At 38.8% G+C, this 14,787-nt stretch overlaps 1 protein-coding gene across 1 annotated transcript; it reads left to right on the forward strand.

Annotated features, from left to right (window-relative positions):
- The first annotated feature begins 3,178 nt into the window (after positions 1-3,178).
- LOC121790754 lies at positions 3,179-5,401 on the forward strand. The gene is made up of 4 exons (XM_042188884.1): positions 3,179-3,479; positions 4,087-4,101; positions 4,203-4,361; positions 4,437-5,401. Exons 1-4 carry the CDS (start codon positions 3,179-3,181, stop codon positions 5,399-5,401), a joined length of 1,440 nt encoding a protein of 479 aa, XP_042044818.1.
- Positions 5,402-14,787: the final 9,386 nt, after the last annotated feature.

Raw genomic sequence — 14,787 nt, forward strand, 5'->3', positions numbered from 1 at the left:
GAGAAGGGGTCGAGCGGTGTTTTTGATGTTTAAAAAAAACTGAAATTAATTACAAATTCTCATTTTTCCAAAATATAACCGCTACATCGCCATTCATCAATTTTTTGTTTTTTTATCCTCCAATTTATTCCAAAATCATCTATAAATAGCTTATTCATTACATAATTTTTACACCAAAAAAACTACCTGTCACACTATTTTTTCTATAATTCCATTATCGATTCAAGTATAAGTAACAATGAGAAATAGCTCAGTTGATTGCCTTAGCGGAGCGGCGTTATAAAGAGATTATAACAACCTTGTCGCTCCTCCATCTCCTGCACAAAAACCCAATGCTATATCCATCGTGATCCGGAGGAAGTTGTCCCACAACAAAAAATATTAAGAATATTTTAATGCAATTAAGAACGTTAATTTGTTTCTAAACATATCACAACTAAAATTTTGGAGCGGCGTTATAAAGATTTTTAAAATGTTTCTAAACATTTTAAAAAGTGTCTTTATCGTTAGTGTCCCAACTAAAATTAGAGAACGTAAATGAAAGCGTCCTAAAAAAACAAAAGATTAAGTAATTTGCCCTTCATTTAGGAACGTTTTTTTTTGTATCCTAAAATCTTGTTTTTTAACATTTCTAACGCAAGTAAGTGCGTCTCAATTTTTATGTCCTTAAAAACTAAGTTTTTGTAGTGTCCAAATGTTCATTCGGGATTATTTTTTCGAGCAACCACGGGGGAGAGGAATACTTTTGACGTCATTTCCATATGAGCCGAGAGTTATTTTTGCGAATCGCAACTACTTAGCACCCATGACGAGTACTTTCAAGAACGACCAGACTCCACACGTTGGCAGAGTCTTACAATAGTGCAAAAGTATACATCTGCAATCCGATAGCTTGCTATTGGGCAAATTTTGGTTATGTTTCACGAGTACTTGCACATTGCTGAATCCACAACCGTATCTCTCCCCATATCTTTTCTTTAACTATTCATAAGCTTCACACCATGATTTTTAAGCGAAAGAAAAGAGTACGAGATACTCTGAAGAGAAATAAGAAGAAAGTAACGATACCTAATTTTCAAAACAAATGTGTGTCTAGTATAAATGAAGAAATGTTGGATCGAATAATATAAATAGTAATGAAGTTGATATATTTAAGGATAATATGATGTGGAGCAATATCTATAAATTAAAGGAAATACTACTAACTTTGATGAAATTAATTGGATATTTTTCTTTGTGATCAATTTATCGGGTAGTGATAGAGCAGCATTAATGTAACCATACAATTTATATTCAACCATAATTTTTGACCCACTCTCCACTTAATTTCTTTAAAAATAAAAAAATTATAAAGGTCATTATATTCTAATAATATGGTCATTTTAATATCTTCATCAAAATTTACATATTATTATTACTGTTTATTATTATAATTTGAGAAAATGAAGGATTAAAAATAATTTGTTATTGCTCAATTTGGATGCTCTATCTATATTAGATAATTTTAATCCAAAGAATGAATAACAACAAAAAATAAATACTCTATGATGCAATATTGCCAAAGGGTGAGGAGTGATTACAAACACATAGAAAGATGTGGGGGGCAATTTGGGGAGGTCGGGGAAAACGTGTCTACTCATATATTGGCATTTGTGGCTGAGAATTGAGTGGGACCTACCGCAAGGGTGAAGTAGTGGACGAGGAAGCTCCATCAAAACTACAAGATTATTGGTTGAATATATCTAGGCGCGCATGTGCTGGGACACGTGACTTTGGAATAATTAATTTGTAAAAAGCGCTTCAACGTGAAGCTTTACTCGCCACATGGCAAAGTATTGCATTTGTAGTAATTAAACGTTTAAGGCATGAAGGCAATTTCATGTGCTACATTTTCTATGCAAAGCAATAGGTTTGGCCATTTACAAATTAATGCCTTACAAGAAGGAATAAAAAGATGAAATCTCTCATTCAAATTTAATCACGTGTCATAAAGTTTATGTTTATGGTCGGATAAGTATGAAGTGATAAAAAGAATGAGTATCACCAATTAAAATATGAGCAAGCTCTCACTCGTGGTTGTGGTTTATTTCGTTAATTATGTTTAATTTATATAGTTAGTATAGGATTAATATAAAGACTAGGCGATTTGAAATTGAAGGGAATTCCTCCTCTCTTTTTTTTTAAAAAAAAGCGGGCATAGTCCATTACAAATTAACGAACGTAAGAAACACTTAAACCATCATGCATCAACCAAATACTATGACACAAGGGAGGGGGACTCTAAAGCATGGACACCTTTATGAAAGTTGTATGAGTAATGTGACGGGTTTTTTCTATTTTTGTTCTAGAATAGAGTTATCATTCCTCGTTTGTATTGGACTTTTTTTTGTTCCGGATTTGGGAGAGACGCATGACCCTCATGCGTCTCCTTTTAATGAGATGCATGACGATTATGCGTCTTTCATAAAGACGCATGAGGGGCATGCGTCTCTTTTTTTTGTTTTTTTTAACGACGCATGAGGGTCATGCGTCTTACGAAGAGACGCATCTCCCTCATGCGTCTTTTATACTTTTTAAATTTCACGGACGACGCATGAGCGTCATGCGTCTTAGGGAGAGACGCATGAGGCTCATGCGTCTCTAACTTGCTTAAATCAGTGCCCCAGGCAGAATAGGCAGAATCCGCGAGAGAAAAAGAGGAAGACAAACTTGGCGATTTTTGGCGATTTCGTGGCGATTCCCTTCATATTTCGGTAAGTTTCCTTCAATCTTTCAACATTGCTCCCTTATTTGTTGTTTATTTGCATATTATTAGGGTTTTTGACAAATTTATTGTAAACTTACTAAATTAGGGTTTATTGAAAAAAAATTATCTTTAATTGTTGTTGGTTTGTATATATATTTTGCAGAAATCATGCAAGTATTCGTGAGTTTATATTGGGGTGGTAGAATATATCAACTTCCTCAAGTGGGCATTTGTTATGATCCTCCTCGTGCGAGAGCTTCCATCGTATTGGATTCATGTGTTTCATTATCTGAATTAATTGCAATGATATGTGCTAAGATAAGAATAGATTCAAACCAACACTTCATCGAAATATCTTGGAGGCATTGTTTCTTGGGTACCGGTACGAGTTATGTATGTACTGGGGTTGACAGTGATGAAAGTGTGTTTTATATGTTCAATGCGGCTCTAAATTCTACTCGGCATATTGAATTATTTGTTGAGTATTCGTCTGTTCGAAATGCCTTCATTCCACCAATTGTTGATCATGGTGTTGGATCATCTACGAGGTTTGAACCTTTGAGCATTGATTGCGGTATGAATGAGCAAACAGATGTTGCAGATGCTGCTGATGTTGGATTGAATACTCAAGAGAATGTACAAGAGCATGCTGATGTTCATGTTGTACGAGGAGACCTTGATGATCCAGAATTGTCGTCATCATCGTCTGATGATATTTTAAGTGATGATTCTGGTGCTGACTCTAGTGATGAGGAGGTAGTGTATAAACCCGTCGTGCAAGGTGAACAACCACTTCCAGAATACGTTCATACTGGGTAGAACTATTTTTGCAAACTCCCGAGTGGTCCTTCTGAGGCACCTGAAGTTGGTAATGAACGCAGTACCATATACTGGGATGAAAATCACCCATATCGGATTAATGGGGGAACAAAATTTGATAGCAAGCTGCATGTGAAGACTGCTATTACTATGTGGAGTCTGAGGCAACACCGGCAATTTAGGGTGGTTGAGAGCAAATTAAGAAGGTGGCATGCCGTGTGCAAATATCCAGCAGGGAGGACAGAAGATGGGACGGCTATTATCAGCGAGACCGACGCTGAAAAAGCGAATGAATGTCGGTGGGAAGTTTCTGTTACACACATAGCCCATGATGATATGTGGGAGATTAGGAAGTGGCGGGGACGCCATAGTTTTGAAGGCCATCGTAATGATAGAGGACATGCTAACTTTTCATCACCAATGATTGCTTTGTGTATTCGCCATCAGTTGCTAAAAAATGCCGAGTTCAGTGCCGCAGCCGTAAGAAATTTTGTTCATGACAAATTTCATGTGGTAATCAGTTATAAGAAGGCATGGTATGCACGGAGAAGGGCTTTAGAGATTGTATTTGGTGGACGGGAGGAGTCATTTAGGGATTTGCCAAGCTACATGCTTGAACTGTAGTATAGGAATCCAGGCACAATCGTTGAGTGGAGGCATAACGAGTTGTTGAGCCAGGGCCGTACTAAAGTCTTCTATTACGTGTTCTGGGCACTTGGGCCTGCTATACATGCTTTCCAGGAGTGCCAACCAGTTTTAACAATAGACGGGACTCACCTTCGAGGAAGATTTAAAGGTAAGCTGCTTGTTGCTTGTGGTGTTGATGCTAACAAGAAATGTCTGCCTATTGCATATGCTGTTGTTGATGAAGAAACTGGCGACAGCTGGGAGTGGTTTTTGGATCATGTCAGAATTCATGTGGTGAGGTACGAAAGGGAGGTGTGCATCATTTCGGATAGGCATAAAGGAATCCTTAAGGCTATGCGTTCTGATGAATGGAAAAAGCCGCCGATATGTCACCATAAATTTTGTTTGATCCATGTGAGGAAAAATATATTGACAAAACTTAAGGGTAATGGCGCTAAAGCGAAAGGCATGATATGGGCATTGGGTGTCACAACTCAAGTACGCAAGTACATGCGGAGACGACGTGCACTACGGGAGGAAAGTCTTGTTGCGATACACGAGCTCAACAAAGCCAAAAAAGAGAATTGGTCTCTTTGTTACGATGATGAACTGAGATGGGGGGTGCCCTCAACAAACATGTCAGAGAGCTACAACAACGTGTTGAGAGGTATAAGAGAGCTGCCAATTAGAGCTTTGGTTGATCTGATATTTTGGAGAACAGTGGAATGGTGGGCAGATAGAAAGATAGAAATACAACATACCGAAGGCCGGTTGACCCCGTGGGCGAGGGACAAACTTGCTGCGAATGATACGAAGGGGCAAATGCATTACTGTTCAGTACTTGACCGAGAAATAGGTCATTACCAAATTCAAAGTCGTCCACGTGTTGAAAAGGGACAGGCAAAGGGCAATAATAGACAAGACGTCGAGTTCATGGATTCAAAGTGCAGTTGTGGGAAGTGGCAGATGTGGAGAGTTCCTTGTTCCCATGCGTGCACCGTTGCCAGAGATCGAGGTAACTCCATGTTTGAACTCATTGATAAACACAACCACAAAGCTACGTGGGAAGCACAGTACTATGGTGTCTCATTTCAAGCACCAAGACACGAAGACTATTGGGCAAATCCTGGATGGAAATTGCGTATCACCCCTGAGCAGCTGCTTCCTCGAAAGCGCGGACGAGGCAGGACAAGGAGGATTCCTAATTAAATGGATGTCCGCGAGGAAGATGAACCGAGAGCTCCCCGCAGGTGCAGGAATTGCGGCATAGAGGGGCATGACCGTAGAAATTGCACAGTCGGTCGTGTTATGTAGGATCCTCCCCAGAGAGTTCGCCCGGTCGGGTGATTCTATATTCTAATTTCGTGAAGACAGTGTTGGACAAAAAACATGTTACAAATTCTGTGTATTGAGTTTTGTAGTGACTCACAATTTTAATATTGAGTTTTTTATGCTTTTGGTATGAATTGAAGACTTTGTTCCATTTTGTATTAACTGATTTTTGACATGTTTCATAAAACTCGCACAAAAACGCCCGACCGAGCGTTTTAAAAAATAAATTCGCTCGGTTGGGCGAATTGTCTGGAATACGCAAACTTTGTAAAATCACCCTTTGAGAGACGCATGACCTTCATGCGTCTTTCTAGAAGACGCATGAAAATTATGCGTCTTTTATAGAGACGCATGAGGATCATGCGTCTTTAATTTTTTTCATTTTTTTAAACGACGCATGACGTGTAACTACATAATCGGGCAACGGCTGGGACATCCTAAACTGCTTTGTATAGCCGTGTCCCCCAGTCCGAACACCAGGCACTCCACGACACCGTGGAACTACTTCTGGTTCATAAGGCATGACCACATCCTGATGTTCTCGAATCTGGTGCACTCGTGGGTCCATTTCGTCTTCCGTAGTTAAATGGAAAACCTGCTGAAAACCCTCAACCTAGACAAAAAAATGATACACATATCAATACTAAACAATCTATATCACATGAAACCTTATAGTTTAATATAACAAACTTACAAATAGTCTCATTGAAGCAGCCGACTCGGTCATCCCAGCAGTGGCCCGTGTCCTAGGCTGAGTCATGTACGTCACGGTAATCCTGTTATACCACGCCATATACCCCGGGTTCATGGGAATATTCATGGACATCGGTGCGGCGTATTCGGCAGCTTGGAACCTTTCGTACATCATGTCCCACTCCCTAATGTAGAACTGATGCGTGTTTGCCCAGTTGTTGCCCTTCTTACCACGCCGATTATTTTTGCCCAAATGATCGGCGTTCCTTAGCATCCTGTCTACATACTGAGGTATATCCTGATACCGATTGAACTGTCGGCACACTCTTCCAGGCTCATGGGCCTCGACATAGGCCCAACATACCAAGTAGGTTTCGCACAAAGAGCATCCAGTCACATCATTGCAGTAGTCAGGCAGTATGTAAGGTGCATATGGCGTCCAAATAAACTACAAAACAGCAATGCAAATGCCAAATTAATTTCATAATAAGTTCATAAATGAAGTCTAAACCGAAATAATATTCACCTCGCCAGGTCTAATCAGAGATATTTGGTCACGGTAATGCTCAACCGAGTGTCTAGGAGCATTTCCTATCTGCGTTGTTCCTTCCACCTATATATAAAATTGATGTAAGAAAATAACCCAATACGCATTAATAAATAAATATTTAGATATATACCTGGCGCCACATGGTGTATATGGCTCGTGCACAACTGGTCCTATGAACGCAGGCCTCAATGTGGGCATTCTTTCCCACGCCCATATCTGCAGAAGGATCATAGGCCCGCCCAAATCTTTTCTCTTATCCATGGAAGCCTCGCACAGATAATGATAAAGGTACGCCAATGCCGCACTTCCCCAACTAATATTCTTCACCTCTTCCGGATCCCCAAGCCCATTCAACCACATAAATGGCACCTTACACCCCGTTGTGTCCGGTAGAATGAGACATCCTAATAAAATTAGGGCATGGATACGTGTCCTTTGGATGTATACGTACGTAGGTAGGTCATCACCCACAGGCATCCTTGTCTGGTTGATCAGCGCGGTCATCAGCAAACCGCCTTGCTTTGTCTCTGTGGAAGTATCTGGTATCTATCCCAACAGATCGCGGCACTTGCTGGTCCAATCTGAAAAGTTGTCATGATAGTCACGCCCTGTGAAAACGTGACCATCCGCCCTCAAGCCCCAAATGGCTTGCACATCTTCCAAGGTGATCGTCGTCTCACCGATCGGTAGATGGAAAGTGTGTGTCTCCGGCCTCCAACGCTCAATCAACGCCGTGATCAGCTCATTGTCGACCTTCATGGGCCTCCCACAATCGATCACGCCTTTGAAACCAAAGACGTCAAGCCAATATCTAACATTCTCATGAATTTCGACGTCCCAAGTCTTACTTTCAATCCTTCGGACTTTAAATACTTGGGTTGTTCCCTCTTTCATGAGTTTATTTGAAATGTGATTTTTTTGCATATTTAAGACGGACGGGTCTTCGGGTCCATACAATAAATGTCCACTAGAACTTGAAGTCTCCATCTAATCTAAGTACATATTCACAAAACAACAATTACAAACTCACAATGGCATGTACAAATAACATAATATAACAAGAGAACAACAAGTGATAGAGGGTTGCAAGTGCAATGTGTTAGGTTATAGAACAGTTTTTAGAAGGCCTGATAATTCACTTGTACACACCTAATCTTATTTTTTTGTTCCGGTTAGTCTTCACTTATTTTAACCAAATTACAACCAAAATCACAACACCAATCATCTCAAACATACCAATAATATACAATACAATGAATTTACCCACTAAAATCCATTACAATTAACTAAACAATAAAAAAATCGACCAAAATAGAGCTATTTGTTATAAACCCTAATTTACAAACATTAGGGGAAATCTAAACAAACTATGCAAATTAACAACAATTAAGGAAGGAAGGTTGAAGGATTGAACAAAACTTACCGGAACACGAGTGGAAATCGTCTTCTACGCCGAATCACAAAGGAAAAATCGCCAAGTTCGTCGTCTCTCTTTCTGTTTGCGTGAATGAGGAGGCTACTGCCTTCGCAGCTGCTTTAATTCGAAATATGATGCTCATGCGTCGTCCGTGAAATTTAAAAAATATAAAAGACGCATGAGGGAGATGCGTCTCTCCCTAAGACGCATGACCCTCATGCGTCGTTAAAATAAAACGGAAAAAAATAGAGCCGCATGACCCCCATGCGTCTCTATAAAAGACGCATAATCGTCATGCGTCTCATTAAAATGAGACGCATGAGGGTCATGCGTCTCTCCTAAACCCGGAACAAAAAAAAAATCCAGTACAAACGAGGAATGATATCTCTTGTCTAGTACAAAAGAAGAAAAAACCCGTAATGTGACAGAAAGTCAGCAACAAAATTTCCTTCCATGTGCACGTGACGGAGCATCACTGAGTCAAACTCATGTAACAAGCTCTGCACTTTCTGTACTATAGATCTGCAATTGATGATCACTTTAAAGTTCTCCTCAATCATGGACACACCAGTGAAACTATCACTCTCCACCTCCAACTTTCGAATACTCATATTCTTTGCCAACTGTAGCCCATGAAAAAGTACCAAATTTCGATAGTAAAAATAGAACACACTCCAATATTGACAACAAAACCATACCACCAAGTTCATGTAGTGTTACCAATGAGACCACCACCAAAAGCAAGTATTGATCCTCCCTCTAGTGATGCGTCAATATGGAGCTTAAGAATATCCGGCAACTGCTAGTCGAGCTACACCAGAGGTTATATCGTTTGCCATTTTTGTCTCACTCAACCCTATCTGACGTAACTACTTATAGTAAATAAATTCAAATTTTAAAATAAATAATCCATACGTCAAGTAAATAAAACACACATATTATATAATTTCAAAAATCCAACATTTATCAAGTACATATTTCAAAACAATCTTAAAAGTTGTAGGACCCTCTCAAGACTCTATATACTATACATTTATCTACATGCAAAAAAATGATGAGGAGGAGAAGGTTTCTGAAATGCGTCAGCCGCCGATCCTTAATATACGTGTAACTCACGTCAACTAATACATCACTGTCTTACTCCTGAAAAATATTAGTGATTTACAACTCAGTGCATATAAACCTTACCTTTAATTCCACATCCCAAAGATCAAACATATTCTTTAACCAACATATATAACAATAACCAACAATATTAAAATCAATTTTATATACATATGCCTATGTCACTAGGGAGCACTAGTTTCCTTTCATCCTTAGAGTCACAACATCCTTCCAACCACATATTGCCATGTGGCACGTAGATGCAACATAACAACATAATTCAGCAAGAAATGATGACACAAAAGAAATATCTCAGATTGCATAAAGGACAGTTTATGTTGCATTAAATGTACTTTATTTTGCATTATAGACTAAAATGCAAAATAACATGCATTTAATGTAACAAAAATAGTCTTTTATGCAATCTGATAATTTAAGTCATTGTAATAGCCGCTCGTTTAAAACGCCCTTTAGTGGTGTTATTTTTGGAATAAAGATTTACCACTCCCTAATCTCGTTGTTTAAAAGGAACTCATTGTCTTATCGAGGCTTGATATTACTAGTTCACAAACCGAAAGAGTATGAAAATGAACAATTAAAATTAAATACAATTTATTGAATAAGAAAAGATATAGAAAACAAACGTAGAGAAAAGGGAACAACGATATTTGTTCTTTTCGAACTAAAGGTGCTCGAAAGCGATACATTATAACTCTTAAAAATACTTCATCCTTGTTTTGGGAATAGAAAGAAGAAAACTTGGAAAAGAACTATCCTATTACAATTTTAGGAATGCCAAGCTATGGGCCCCTTCTTTAGGCCCGGACCGCGGCCCAATCTCGAAGGTAGCAGCCGAAGGTGGTCAGTCTTATGTCCTGCAGAATACAAACAAATCAAGCTAAAAACACACAAGGTACGAAGGTAATCAACTGCCTACACATAAGAGGAAATGGCAACACTACCTTTTCAAGAGAGAAAATGAGCCTTGCCTAAGAATGGCAAGGTCAGCCCTGCAACACTATCCCTAACAGCTGCACCTACTCTGTAGAGCTGCAATTAACCACCCTACACTCTCATTGTGCACCTGCCACAACAAACAAGTTTCATTCATTAGCCAAGTACTAGGTTTTCATGTAGTAACAAGACGGAGTTAGTGAGCAAAGTAGCACCAAAATGGAAGGCTGCAATGGGATCAAGGACCAGAGATGTACAGTGCATGAGAACAAGGGAATCGGCCCATATAATTCCCTCATAGGCACACACTTGGCCTATAAGAAAAACCCCTCCATATGCACCAAGTTCTCTCTACCACATACACTGCAAATCCCAGCCGTATATAGAGAAGAAAGTGGAGCATTGTGTGAGAAACAACTAGGCAGCCCCGTTTCATCACAGTCACAAGAGGTAATCCCCATAACACCATACTTGCATGTTAAATGATAGCCGAGAACTCAGGATTTCAATAGACTCCTCACATCAATGACAGTAGCAACACCATATGATACTATTCTCACAAGCTACTGCCTAAACCTTGTAGACAGCATGTTAAATGATAATTGGAATTTAGGCGTATAGTAGAACCACTCCAATTGAACTCAAATTTCTTTTCCTTCTGAATCTAAAACCTAAATTCCTAAAATAAGCAGAACCTAAGGATAAGGAAATACTACACCAAATATGTTGGGGTTTGGAGCCCCTTGCACAGCGGAAGACTTGTACAAAACAAATAAATCAGACGTAGGATCTATTTGACAGATTATGTGATTAATCTATTCACATGTTAACACAGAATTGCATGCTAGAACGCAAATAATTCATGCTTAAAGAATATAAATCCTAAAACATGAATTCTACAGTTTAGAGTTACCGATTTGATTCTCCAAAGAATCGTCGATTGCTCGCGCCTTCTCCACGATGATCTTCAATACTAGACCACGGATCTTCTGATTGGTTCCCGAACTGTATTCCGAAATCAGTGTGGGCTGATCTTATCGAAATACTATGACTCGAATAAAGAAGACATAAATTCCTCACGGAGGAGGAGCTGAAGAAAAATCGTCCCCTATGGAATATAGGAGTGGACGAAAATTTTGAAAACAATTAAGTGTGTTTTCTGTCTCCTTTATAATAGTTACATATTGGGTCCCCTATTTATAATAGTTACATATTGGGTCCAGTCAGGGATCTAAGGAAGGTTTTGGATATGGGCTCCCCCAATTAGCTTTTTACTAATTAAATTGAACCACAATTTAATACAAACTTATATTGGAATATTACGAGCAGTCACTACAAACGTAATATTGACCTCCCCATCCAAATCAGAAATTACAAGTAATCCGGGTTTCCATTTTGTTTATTATTTATTTCCCGCTCTTAAGATATAAATGTCCATTAATTAATTAAAGTCTGCTATGGAATTAATTAATTAACATCTTATTAATTCCAAGAGTGGACTTGGCAAGAAACACTTATTTATTATTCATGGAATAATCAAATTCCAACTGGCCAGTTTCCGAATAATAAAAACCTTGTTCAAGCTCCTCGTGAGGACATTATCAAACGTGACTCACCTCGCGCACGATTCAACATAATAGCAATCCTAGCACCGCTAGATATTAATCACCACTACCCAATATATCAAGATTCTTGGGTTGCGAAAAACCCGCACCTTTTGATAAGTCAAAGTAGTGCATAATCAATATCGTATGCTCAATGCTAACGTATGTAGATTAAGAAATAGTATTTTATCAAGACCTAGTCTTTCAGTAGATAGCATAAAGACACGTCTTGCTGTTAGATCCATTCAGTGCTATACCACACCAACGTCATCTTATTTCAATAAGGCTTAGAAATAATCGGACTGACATTGCAACCTTTCGCGATAGGTAGTCTAAGCCTATCTGGGTTGTGAAATTCTTCTTTTTCTTTTGCAAAGCATTGGATATAACCGACCGTGTTACCTTAAAGTGGACGACGCCCACAACCGATCTACTAAACAAAAGACTTAGACTTTGTTTACTTCTTATGCATTTAAATGTTTATAAAACATCTTATAAACACACAAGCAAACACAATGTAATAATATAGCGATTCTATTCGTGCAAACTGCTCGAATAATACTGAATCGGGTCAAAAGTGGATTGTTGAGTTTTTTCCGTATACAAGCAAGATTCTATTCACGCGAACTTGCGCGAACTCGCTCGAAACATGCTTTTCAGTATACTAAACCTAACAATCTCCCACTTATACTCAAAACATGCTTTCGAGTATACCCACTGTCAAAGCCAAAAACTCTCCCACTTATACACAAAGCAGGTATTGGAGCTAGATATATCGAACTACCATTCATTTCACATCATGTTTGAAGCATGTTGCCACAAAGGCATTTTCTGTGAAAAAAATCTGCTTGGTTGTTCTCTGATCATATCTTTTCCTCCACTATGTCTTTGTTGCGCACTTGATCTTTAATTAATTTCATCTCTCTATGTGATTGCTTAGCTCATGATCTCGTGTGTCCCTTAAGTTAGCCTTTGCTAGAGTAAAAATACTCATAGGCATACTCAAACTTACGATCAAAGCTACTAGGAATATATTCCTAATGTAAACACATATAATGAGGATGACTTACCCGATCACTGATTAGTCATAAGACTTAGTCAGTGTAACCCCAAGGACATTACATGAGTGACTGGTAAACTAGAATATAGCGATTAGTCTTTCTCAAGTACTATGGTATATTCATTACCTCAATCAAAGTCTTTTGCCATGTTTAATATGATATACACTTGATATGCATAAACACAACTAATATCAAAGTTAGTACACATCATAGCATATATGAGACATCTATCTCTGAAACTAGTCTCATCATTCTTAATCTCACTAAGTGTCAAACGACACTTACTAGAGACAAGACAATTCCATCTTGAAAGGTAAAAACCTTTTCATGGAATTTCCAAAGCTAAAATGTTCCAAGCAATGTCGTTTCGGATATTCTTGTTGGTTCTTTTCGGAATTGATCGAGTCGAACCAAACCTAGGGTCCTTAGTTAATATAAAAAAGGGATTTCGTGCATTGAGAAACACAATCAATATACATGAATTTGCCCTATATTTCCTACGTGTTATTTTCTTTCCTCACGAAAACCCTAGCAGTCGGTGGGATCGACAGAGAAAACCTCCGTGAACGATCCTCCCCTCTCGGCAACTCGCAGGACGTGCAGATACGACCTCTCGTAGTATCATATTAACTTTATTTTAACTAAAAATAGTAAAAGTAAAATAAGATATTTAATGATAACCAAATGGAAAAGGAAAAATGAGACATTTATACCGGATATAGGGACTATTTAAGTAGAATATGAAAAAGAAAAAAATATATAATCCAATTAGAATTACCCCACTCGTTTAATCAGTGCAAAATAAATAATTTATATAAATATTATTTCAAATTATGACCATAAACATAATGTAACGTGATTGGGAATGTGGAGGAAAAATGTGTTTTCTTAAATTTAGACGAACTATTTTATGATTTATAAAAGGAATTTAGACCATCCATAATAGGAATAGCCCAGTAATAGCCCAGCCATAGCCTAGCCACTACCACATCATCAGCACTCGAAATCCTTCTGCCACATCATCAAAACAAACAAATAGCCCAGCATTAGCCCAGTCATAGCCTAGCCACATAATATCCACATCACTATTAACAAATATATACAAAATGAAATAATTAACAATCACATAATATACGAAATTTAATTTACGAGACATATACGGGAAAGTTTAATAATAATATTAAAATTTTAAAAAGTACAATAGATTAAAAAAAATACATTAATTTAAGATAGAGAGAGTACTCATTAAAACAAGTGGTGCGAATGAAAAGTACCCGGGCATCTGACCCCATACATTAAAAAAAGTACAATCACCCAGGTATCGCCGGATACCCCCCCGGCGGACTCCCCCCCGTTGGCATCCCGGAATACATCTGCTGCCACGGGTACATGTTGTAGTACCCGGGCATCTGACCCCATCCACTTCCCACGGGGATCGACGGAGTTTGTGACCCGCTACTTCCGGAACTAGGCTCGTTGTTGAGATCCATTTCCCTTGTTGATCTTGTACAGAAATTAAGATAGAGAGAGTACTCGTTAAAACAAGTGGTGCGAATGAAAATGACGAGCAAAGCGCGTATATATAGTGTTTCGAAAAAAAAAATTTAAATTTCGCACTAGGCGGTGCGCTGGGCGATCCGGGCGCTGCAATAGCACTGAGCGGATCGCCCAGCGCCACGCGACCGCCCAGCGCTGCGCGGTTTCTCTCTCCATTCGCCCGCTGGGCGACTGCAATAGACCGCGACCGCCCAGCGCCGGCGCTCAGCTGGGCGGCCGGCTGGGCGGCATTGTGGATGGTCTTAATGAATGTGAAAAATCGAATGAGAGGATTTTAGTTGATAGGGTTAAACCGAAAAGGGTAAAACAATCAAATCATTAAA

This window comes from Salvia splendens, unplaced genomic scaffold (assembly GCF_004379255.2).
Source record: "Salvia splendens isolate huo1 unplaced genomic scaffold, SspV2 ctg614, whole genome shotgun sequence".
Lineage (NCBI taxonomy): Eukaryota > Viridiplantae > Streptophyta > Magnoliopsida > Lamiales > Lamiaceae > Salvia > Salvia splendens.